The sequence below is a fragment of the Salvelinus sp. IW2-2015 genome, linkage group LG22, assembly GCF_002910315.2.
Source record: "Salvelinus sp. IW2-2015 linkage group LG22, ASM291031v2, whole genome shotgun sequence".
Taxonomy (NCBI): domain Eukaryota; kingdom Metazoa; phylum Chordata; class Actinopteri; order Salmoniformes; family Salmonidae; genus Salvelinus; species Salvelinus sp. IW2-2015.
This window is the reverse complement of record NC_036862.1, coordinates 20,413,507-20,424,476: the sequence shown is the minus strand read 5'-3', so window position 1 is coordinate 20,424,476 and position 10,970 is coordinate 20,413,507. Positions and strand designations below refer to the sequence as shown.

Below are 10,970 nucleotides of genomic sequence, written 5' to 3'. Positions count from 1 at the left end.
TGATAATACAAATGTCATGACACTCATAAAAACGATGGCCACGTTTGGAAGTGTTGGCTCGTTCATTTATCGTCTATTGTAAAGCAGGTGTCAGGGCTATCGTGCCCTTCTTATGGGAAAAGCAGTGTGTCTCAGGGGCTCATCGTACCCTCTGCTATTGTTGACAACAGAGCAGTGGTCGTCAGGGCTATCGTACCCATCTATCTTGATAAGAGGCTAGTGTGTCAGCGATATCGTCCTTCTTATTGTAGAAGCCAGTGTGTCAGGGGCTACGTAAACCTCTATGTGGTAAATGCAGGTGTCGTCAGGGCTTATCGTACCTCTACTTGTGAAGAAGCAGTTGTTCAGGCTATGCGTAATCCTCTCTATCGTAAGTGGCAGTATGTTGTCATGGCCCTCCATCGTTTACTCTATTGTTAAACCGCGAGTGTGGTCCAGGGCTTATCGTACCTCCTACACTGTAAAACGCGAGTTGTGCAGGGCTATCGAACCTCGTATTGTTAAAGCAGGTGTGGCAGGGCTATGCGGTAGCTCGTATGTAAAGCAGTAGTGTCTAAGGGCTATCGTACCTCTATATTTTGTAATAGGCCAGTGTGTCAGGGGCTATGCGTGCCTCGCTATTGTAAAGCAGTGTAGCAGGGCCTATCGTACCTCTCTATTGTTAAAGCACGTGATGTTCGGGCTATCGTTACCATCTATTTTGGTCAGAGCAGTGTGTCAGGGCTATGTTCGTGCCTACTGATTGTAAAGAAGTGTTAGCAGGTGCTATGCAGTATCTTCTGATTGTAAAGCAGTGATGTCTAGGGCTATCGGTACCCTCTATTGTCTAAAGCCAGGGTGTGTACTCAGGGGCTATCGTACCTCTATTGTAAAAAGGCAGTTGTGTCAGGGCATCGTACCCTCTATTTAAAGCCAGTGTGGTCAGGGCTATCCGTAACCTTCTATTTGTAAAGCAGTGTTAGCAGCGGCTTAGTCAAACCTCTTATCTGTCTAAATGGCAGGTGTAGCACGTGCTATCGTACCTCATTGTAAGCCAGCCTGCTGTCGGCACTTACCTCTCTGGTTATAGCGTTGGGTCAGGCGGCCTTTATATCCGACCTGCTATTTGTTAAAGTCGAGGTCTGTTCTCTGTCAACGAGCGGCAATACTCGTACCCCATTACTCTTATTGTAAAGCAGTGTGCAAGGGCTATCGTGCCTCTATTGTAAAGCAGTGTGTTCAGGGCTATCGTACCTCATTGCGTAAAGCAGTGTGTCAGGGCCAATCGCTACCTCTATTGTAAAGCAGTGTGTCAGGGCATATCTGTGCCTCTATTGTAAAGCACGTGTGTCAGGGCTATCCGTACCTCTTATTGTCAAGCAGTGTGCATGGCGATCGTACCTCTATTGTAAAGCAGTGTGTCAGGGCTATTGTACCGTCTGATTTGTTAACAGCAGTTGTAGTCAGGGCTTATCGTACCTCTATTGGTAAATGGCAGTGCGGCTATCGTACCTCTATTGTAAAGCAGTGGTAGACAGGCTATAACCTGCTGCTGTAAAGCAGGTGGTGCAGGGCTTTAGAATAACTAATTTCTGGTTTCCAGGTCAAGGATGCCCTTTTTGGTTTCAGGTAGTACCTCCAACATGTGGAACTCTCTACCATGAAGGCGGGTTCTACCTGAAGCCAGAAAAGGAGGTTCTTGCCCTGGAACCAAATAATGGTTTCTCTTATGAGTGATCACGGCTGAACAATCCCATTTTGGAACCCCTTTTCGCTGCTAAAGAGTGCTGGGTGTGTTTTACTCTCACTTATTAATCTGAGATAGGGAACAGGTTATCCTGTCTCAGAGCCTCGACCATAGTTCTCTTAGACCATGCTTCTGTCCTCAGGGCTTTATGGTGGATAGGAATAAGGACTCTAGTGAACGCCAGCGAGTTTGAGCGTGAGAGTTAGCTGGGGTTATAGGGTCCATGGGTTAGATGTTATTGAGTCAGAAGACTCCAGTTACCTGTCAGTGTGTATTGTTCCTGTGCCGTCTCGTTCCAGGCTTAGTGGTGCGCTATAAAACCTGCTAGCGGGATGCTTAAAACCTCGTCAGAGACTGGCCCTCCATTGTCCACCTCGGCTGGTACCTGGAGAGAGAGAAGAGAGAAAAAGGAAAGAGGAGTATATGAAGTCTCAACCCTAATTCACTTAATCTGACAGCAGCCTTTACACCATCGCCCTTGCCTGTAACCCTCCTATTGTTCTGAAAGATCTGAAGGGTTTGGGTAGGTATAACAACATGTACTGTTTTAGTGGGTGGAGCTTCCCATCTACCTAGATACAGGTTTGCAAACATCAAAGGAGTATAGTGCCAAGGTGGAGATGTGGTAGGTGGAGCAGCCAAGGCTAATGTCTGGTATGCCCGACTCTAGTGCAATGTCAAATTGGAGATGCACCGAGTACGACGACTTTTTCATAGCGGTGCTGGGCCTTCACGGTCAGTCCTATGGTTGCTCACTGCTCAGTATGCGGTAGTACTTTTAGACCCTCTCTGCCGCCAGTTTTCTTGAAAAACAATTCCCCAGAGGCACTTGAAAAACCTTCCCCAGAGGGCACTTGCAAACCACATTCCCGAGTGGGCACTGAAAAGAGCCATTGCCCCCAGGCCACCATCGATCATCGAGACACAGATTCCCAGCGGGCACTGAAAACTATTCCCAGGGCCACTGAACACACTCCCCAGGGCACTGAAAACATTCCCAGTGCACTGACAAACTTGTCCCACGGGCACTTGCAAAACATTTCGCCATAATAGAACGTGTTGCGAAAAATAACACGAAACTAATTTTCTCGACCTACCAAAGAGCTCAAACAGCCAGGGCAGCCATATTCCTAGTTTTTATTGTCTGTAGTGGCTTTTATCAGTGCTGGCTGTGCTCGTGAATGGGCGGCTGTGGCACTCGGGCGATTTCGCGGTCCACCAGCTCATCTTGCGGTTGCCGCGCGCAGCGGAGTAGTACGGGCCGAGTCGACTGGAATGATCTGGTACCAGCACGTTCTGATGGTGGTGGGCTGGTTTTTCGTACGTCCCTCTCTCCCAATGGCTACTTGTCAAGGTCCCAGCTACCAACCGAGGACCGTGCGCTGCCCGTGTGTCACGCTGCGTCATTCTAGTATATTCTGGTTTGAATGACGGCCTATTGCTGATCGATGTGTCGCTGTGTTTTCGCCCTTGTGGTGGGTGGTGGGGGGGTGTGGGGGGGTGTGGGGTGTGTGGTTGGGGGGTGGGGTGGGTGGGTGGTGTGGGGCGGTGGTGTGGGGTGGCTACTAAGTGGTGGTGGGGGGTGCCTGGGGGGGGGGGGTGGTGAGTGTTGTGGTCTATGGTGGTGTAGCGGCTTGCGTGTGTCGTGAACCCGCGGCTGTGTGCTTGTGTGTTGGTGGTCGGTATGTGTGTAGTTCATGGGTGTGGTGTGTGTGTGTGATGTCGTGTGTCAGTGTGTGTGTGTGTGTGTGTGTGTGTGTGTTGTGTGAGTTGTGTGTGTGTGATGCTGTGTGATGTACGTGCTGTGGTGAGCTCTAACAGAGAAAGACTCTAGGCACCCTTTCACAGCTTACCCACTAATCACCTGGATGAGAAACTTTATAATCCTTCTGGTTATTTGCTCTTGGGACTAGCTCCAGGGGAGAATGGTGACACACACTACATACACATCGGACAGCACACTCACACAGGACAGACCACACACACTGCACGTCTCCACAGCCCGGTCTTCCAATTGTAAGACCAATGTTGAGCTGACGGTGGCTGGAGTGATGTAAACATTTGTTGAACACATGGAGGCAATACACTTAGAAACCCAAGGAGACTCTGCTGCTGGCTGAGCCCTGAGTTCGATATTTTTTTTAAGACTAAGACAGTACAGCAAATATTGTAGAAACAACTGTGTTGTCATCATGTTGTCCTTTGTATGATTACTATGTCAAAAAGTAAGCACATAAATATAGTAATATGATGAAGAGTTGCAGTCTTAGGTGACTGTAGCCATACTATGTCTGTAACGACGGGATCTGCCCTGTGTTAGCCTCACGATGAGCTCAACAGCCAAACTTCACTCTGCGGCGAGTCGGAGGCGGCAGCACAGCCAGGAACAGTGGTTCCTGCGGGCTGACGTTCTCTGTAATCTGGGTTCCGGTATGGTTCCTGGAACCGGAGCATCCTCGTCGTGTTCACGTCGCAGACCTGGAACAGAACAGCAGCTGGCTGGATGAGAGACGCTGGTTACCCCCGTGGTCCTCGAGGCTACGAGCTGGTCCAGTGTCTTCCGTAACCTCATAGTCTGAGTCCTCCCGGGTTGAATTGGCTTTCAGGATACGAGAGAGAGGACGCTGAGGAGAGGAAGAGGGGTTAGAGAAGGAGCTGAGGTGGAGGAGAGGAGGAGGGGTTAGAGAGGGCAGTTTCGCTGATAGGGGGTGGAAGGAGAGGAGAGGGTTAGAGAGGAGTCTGGGCGTGGAGGAGATGAGAGGAGGGAGGAGAGAGAGAGGAGAAGGAGAGGAGAGAGGAGAGGACGAGGAGAGGAGGAGAGGAGAGGAGAGGAGAGGAGGGAGAGGGGAAGGAGAGGATGAGGGAGGAAGGAGAGGAAGGAGAGTCGGGGAGAGGAGGAGAGTAAAGGACTAGGAGAGAGAGAGGGCGTGTACGGAGGGAGTTGGGGGAGGGAGGGGAGTGGTTAGGAGGGAGCCTGGGGTGGAGAGAGGGGTTAGAGGAGTGGAGTCTGGTGGGTGGAGGAGAGGAGAGGAGAGGGATTAGTAAAGAGGGAGTCTGGGGTGGAGGAGAGGGGTTAGATGAGGGAGCCTGGGGGTGGAGGAGAGGGCGGTTAGAAGAGGGAGCCTGGGGGATGGACAGAGTCTAGAGAGGGGAGTCTGGGGTGGAGGAGAGTGAGAAGGGGCTTAAATTAAAAGGGAGTCTGGGGGAGAGGTCAGAGTGGTTAGACGTGTGAGGGACGCCTGGGTTGGTGAGAGGAGCCTTACGGGTCTAGAGAGGGCGACCTGGGGGGCCAAACCCATGGGGTGTGAGGAGATGGATTAGAGAGGGAGCCTTGGGGGTTGGACGACGGAGATGGGTTACGAGAGGGAGTCCTCGGGGGTGGAGGGAGAAAACGGGGTTAGAGCCCTGGGGATTGTCCGTGCGGGGTCGCCGCCGAGAGGGAGATGATACCAGCATTACAGGGTATGACATGAGAGAGCCTTAGGAGTGTAGAGGCGGCCTTATGGCCCTGGTCATAAACGCTAGTGGACACTTAGCTGGGATGCAGATCAGGTGTTGCTCAGTCTTGTGGACACCGCAGCCGTCAGCTAGCGTCCCGTCTTCCCTACCTAGCTTGTCGTAGTCACCACCCCTTTAAGAGGCTCCCCATGCTCTCTGTCCCAGGCACAAACCAGACTTACCGCTAGCTTCAACGACTTCTACTGCTGACGCTTCACATTGCATCTGCTACTTCAACTGAAACTGCCTTAGATGCAACACTCCGCTATCTCTTCAACTGTCACTGCGGCTTACAAATTTTCACCTGCAAGGCTTCACAACCTCCTGCCTAGGTTCAGGCGTTTCCCCTGACTCCTAGCTGTCAATTGCCTACCTCTCTCTGCTTGCTTCATCTTTCACCAGTCATTCTCCTTCTCTCGCGTGCGAGGGTCGAAACGCGTTGGCTCGCTCTTGCCGAAGGCATTTATCCTCTAGCTTTACACACACTTCCATCTGAACACCGACGCGGCTAGGTTTCACCCAGACCCATCGTCTTGGTCCACCCACTCAGCCTGTCCACCTGTCGCATTCCCTCTGTCCGCATCCACTCTAGTGCCAGCCCAGTAATCTTGTTGTGTGTGTGGGAATCTTATTCCCCTGGAAAAGGGCCCTAGGGAAACACACCAAACACACACCAATAAAAAACTCTAGACATGCCTGGGAGTAACCATAAAGGACCGATTACAACTGGCATGCTGTCTGTGTACTCAGGTCCCTCTTTTGAGACTTTTGGAGTAAGCACCGCTACACGCACACACTATTTGCCGTTTGGTCTTTTGGTCTCTTTCCTGGGCGCTGTGTTTGAGATACACGTAGACCGTCGGTGCTGCCACCCCTCCGCCACCAATCAGGATACCAAGCGACCCCGATTGGTCGGCGACATGGGGATAAAAACTGAGGAGGCTGTCGCGAAGAGTCTTATCAGTTGTGTCGTCAGCAGAGAGAGGGCCGGTCCGCTATCTTAATATGGTTCAGGGTTATTATATAACTATATGACTATATGTGTGTTGTGTTTTGGTATTATATGTGTGTAATCATGTGTTGTGTGCGTTGCAGGCTGTTGTGGGTGGTTGTCGGGTGTGCCATGCTTGAAACTGGTCCAGCCATGCACCGCCCGCGTGCTAGGTTATGTAGGCACAGAGCCGAAGGACTCAACCGTCTATAATCGTACAGGTTTTACATATCATGCGATGTTTAAGTCCTCTGACTCATTCCTTGATCTGCTCCTTGTCCTGTCAACAGCTGCCCAGCGCCAGGGTCTACAGATGACAGGTAGAAACCTCCGGCTCGCGACCAGCAGTGCGCCCTGTTTTGTACCATAGGAGCCGTTGTTGGTATGTACTGGCCGGCGCGTCCCACTCCTCTACGCTACATGCTTGTGGTTGGTATTAGTTGCTCAACTACACCACTGCACTTAGCAGGAGACTGGTTGTACGCCGAGAACAGAAGCCTTACTTACATGCCATGCATCGGTAACCGCTCTCTCGGATCCTTCTGGGTGGGATGGGTGCTCTGTAACACTTATTTGTCGGCCTCTTTTCTCGTGCTCTTCTCGTGTCCCAGAATTGAAATAGATTGGTACATGATCAGAAACTACGGCTCAGCCGATAGGGCCCCTGTACACTTACTATCTGGCACCGGTCCCGCATGAATCGTACGCTCGTGGTGTTGAAGGTGCTATTCATTATGGAACGCCGATGATTCTTTCTTGGTCCTCTATGAAGTGGCTTTGACATTCTTCTATGTCTTTCGATGAATAATCCGCCCTTCTGAACGAGTACGTCATTGGGTCTCTTATTGGCACTGCAACTTGTCTTTATAAGACGACGAGCTGTTCCCCTAGACTCATGATTTGTTATATAGTGTAAAAACTAACTGAGTGTCTATACATTGAAAAAAAATCCCAGGAGAGCAAAGGGTGGCGACATCTTTACGCTCATTACGTCGCGATCAGTGTGTGTACACCTACGCACACGGCGATGCTTTCAAGGAACTTGGGCTGATGCTGCTGTGTACTATAATTACATAATCCATGGGTGAATACAGTTACGGCCGTTAGAGCCAAAAGACCCTAGACTTTGGATTTCGGAAACATCAAAAATAGGTTTTCCATCTCTCTCTCTCTCTCTGCTCTCTCTCATCCTCTCTCTCTACTCTCCTCTCCTCTCTCCTCCCTCCTTCTCTCCTGTCCTTCTCTCTCTCGTCCTTTCGTCCCTCTCGTATCCTTGCCTACTCTCTCATCCTCCCTCTCTCTCTCTCTCTTCTCTGCTCTTCGGTCGCTCTGCTTCTGTTCTCGTCCTCTTCTCTCCTCCTCTCCTCTTCTCGCTCTTCTTCTGCTCTCTTCCTCTCTCTTCTTCTCGTCTCTCGTTCTCTTCCTCTCTCTTCTCATTCGTCGTCTCGTCTCGTCTCTCTCTTCTCCTCTCTACTCTCTCTTCGTCTTCTCTCTCTGCACTCTCTCTCTTCTCCGTCTCTCTCTCCTCTCTCTCTCTGCTCTCTCCTCTCTCTCATTCTGCTCTGCTTCAACTCTCTCTCTCGTCTCTCGTTTGCTTCCGTCTCGCTCGCCTCTCTCTCTCGTCTCATCTGCTTGTCCTCGTCTCTCACTCTTCTCTCTCTCTCTCTCTCTCTCTCTCTACCTCTTCTCTCTCTCTCTCTCTCTCTTCCTCCTACCCATTGCTGTTATACGTGACCAGTCTCTAGATGGCATCACTGAGATACGTAGTGGGCTTGAAACTATTCCGAGCACTAACTTGACCATACTAAAAGGCCAGGGGGCTGTCATCATCAGCGCAGCTACGGAGATCCAGAGAGATAAACAACCAAAACCCACATCTTAAATGACAGAACCAACCCCTTTCCTTCCCTCCTTTCTCCTCGCCGCCTCCACTCTCTCTTTGGGACTTGTTGGAGCCTCATAAAGCATGGAATCTGAAAATGAGTCAGTGGCTGTGCCACCTCTCTCCTCCTTCCTTGCTCCCAGCGGCCACAGAATGAGAGCGAGAGGAAGCCCTTAATCTTCAGCACTGCACGGCAGCACTAGGTGTGTGTGTGAGTTAATCTCAGCACAGCACGGCAGCCCTGCCCGTTGCGGGTCTTAGCAGGTGTGTTTACTGCCAAGCCTCTCCCCGTTTTTGCGGCCTTCCCTTGCATGTGGATAAAAGTATGTTAAACTGAGGCCAGGCTAGCTAGATCGTTACTTACAGCGGGTGTGTTCATTTGTTACAGCAGTCGTCTCAGCAAGACTCTCGAGAGTGGCGTGGCTAGCCCGTAGCGCAGCGCCCTTAGCTATGGGATACATCAGTGGTGTAATGGAAATGTTGGTGTTATTCTCTCTGTTTGTCTTAAATCTCTCGAAGAAACACGATATGATTTAGTTAATAAAAACATAACAAACTCTTTTAGACTGCTGAAGTCTTGTTTAATTCCTAATCTTTCCGTTTGTCCAGTGTATGCCCGAGACGGTGGCGTGCCTCCTAACTTTGCCCGGGCGGCAGTGAAGATCCAGGTGTTGGATGAGAATGACAACGCCCCAACGTTCAATAGACTGTACTACAGTCTGGAGGTGCCTGAGAACATGGAGGCTGTTGAGCTTTTCACCCTCAGAGCTACGGACCTGGACACTGGGGACAGCGGAGAGATGACCTACAAGATCACAAGTAAGAGCCAACTACTTGTACATCAGAGGAATCCAATTTAATTAATAATTGACTGATTGATCTATCGATCCATTGATCACAATGTTGTGAGATTGACCTTTCATATTGTGTATCTCTTTCGCCCCTCCTCATCTCTTCCTCTTTCCTCCTCTGTTTCCCCCTCTGTCTTCTAGCTGGTGACCCATCAGGTGACTTCCGTGTGGACAGGAAGTCAGGTGTTCTCTCCACCTCCAGACCGCTGGACAGGGAACGTAGGGCCAGGTACAGTCTGACAGTGACAGCCCTTGACGGGGGCTCTCCGGCCCTGAGCAGCACGGCCACAGTAGAGGTCACTCTCCTGGACGTCAACGACCACAGCCCCCAGTTCACCAGCCCCAGCTACACCGCTGACCTCTCTGAGGATGTTTCTATTGGCTCCCGGGTGCTGGAGGTCTCTGCTACTGACCTGGACCAAGGGTCTAACAGCCAGGTACACAGACTGAAGTCATAGGTTGCGTCCCAAATTACACCCTAGTCCCTACATAGTGTAYCACTTTTGACTAGAGACCTATGCTTCCTGAGCCCCCTGAACATTTGCCAAATGTAGCATAATACTTTTGCCACCCCTTATGACATTTTGCCAACAAATGGAAGCCATCTATCTAGACCTTCAAAGGGTTAATGAAGCCCTCATTAAGCCTTAAAAGTGATGTTACTTTTTGTAATCTAATCTACTGTAATCTGTTCTAATGCCAGGTGCTGTACTTCCTGTCGCTCGGCTCCCAGGGCATGTTCATCATTGACCAGCACACGGGACATGTCATCACCGCCGCTCCGCTCGACCGGGAACGAACCACGTTGTACACTTTCGATGTCTGCGCCATAGACTCGTCCCCCGCCAGCCCTCGCAACTCCACCGCCACGGTCACCGTGTATGTACAGGACGTGAACGACAACGCTCCATTCTTCATCCAGGACCCCCTGGTCATCAACATCTCAGCCTCCAGGTAGGTAGCCTAGAGCTTAGTGATGCAGGACAACGGCAGGAAGTTTGCTGATTCAAATCCCATGTCCGACAGGGAAGAATCTGGGCTGGACTGGCATCTGGAAGGTTTATCTGTACAGTTTTGTCTTTCACATGTCTTCTTTGTTGTGATTTAAATAAAACATTTATAAAAAGGGTTGCTGGCATGTCATCACCTGCTGTTGTATGTCTTAGATGCCATCACCTGCTGTTGTGTGTCTTAGATGTCATCACCTGCTGTTGTGTGTCTTAGATGTCATCACCTGCTGTTGTTTGTCTTAGATGCCATCACCTGCTGTTGTGTGTCTTAGATGCCATCACCTGCTGTTGTGTGTCTTAGATGCCATCACAATGCTGTTGTGTGTCTTAGATGGCTCATCACCTCGTGTGGTTGTCTTAGATGTCCAACCCTCCCTCCGTAAGCCTCGCTGGGTATTGTGGCTTGATCTGTGATCTTACCGATTGCGGCGCCATCACCCTGACTCCTCTCATGGTGTCTTGGAGGATGACACTCCGAGCTGCTGCTTGTGTGTGTCGGTTAGGTGTCAGCATCACCTGCTGTGTTTTGTCTTAGATGTCACCACCTGCTGTTGTGTGTCTTAGATGCCATTCACCTGCGTTGTGTGTACTTAGATGCCATCACCGTGCTGTTGTGTGTCTTAGAGGGTCATCACACTAGGGCTGATGCATGTTCGTAGATTCCAAAGTCAACCAGGTGCTCAGGGATGCTGGTGGTGTCTTGTAGAGCTGCATGCACGCTTGCTCGTGTGGCACAGCGGTGAGGAGCGAAGGAGCCCCTAAACTGCTCAACGGGCATCGTAGTTATGGCGCTGCCCCTAATGCTCCCAACCTCCTCTTATATGTGTCCTTTTGGAGGGGTCTCGCAAATAAAGCAGAAGACCAATATTTAGAACATCCCATGTTCTTCTTCTTCTCCAGTGTCTCCTCCCCATCGCGTCGCTGGCCACCATGCGGGCGGAGGACGCGTGTATTTTGGGGCGCAACCGGCTCACTTTTCTACCGCTTCGCCAGCCCTGTCCGGGGCTTCACC

The 10,970-nt window shown here is 50.8% G+C and overlaps 1 protein-coding gene across 1 annotated transcript in view; it reads left to right on the top strand.

Annotated features, from left to right (window-relative positions):
- The window catches only part of LOC111949827 (protocadherin-16-like), a 47,030-nt gene that overhangs the window by 34,881 nt on the left and 1,179 nt on the right, over positions 1-10,970 (top strand). The window contains exons 15-17 of the mRNA XM_070433864.1: positions 8,707-8,916; positions 9,090-9,385; positions 9,652-9,902. Of these exons, the coding sequence (XP_070289965.1) occupies positions 8,707-8,916; positions 9,090-9,385; positions 9,652-9,902 (757 nt within the window). The remainder of the gene's footprint in view (positions 1-8,706; positions 8,917-9,089; positions 9,386-9,651; positions 9,903-10,970) is intronic.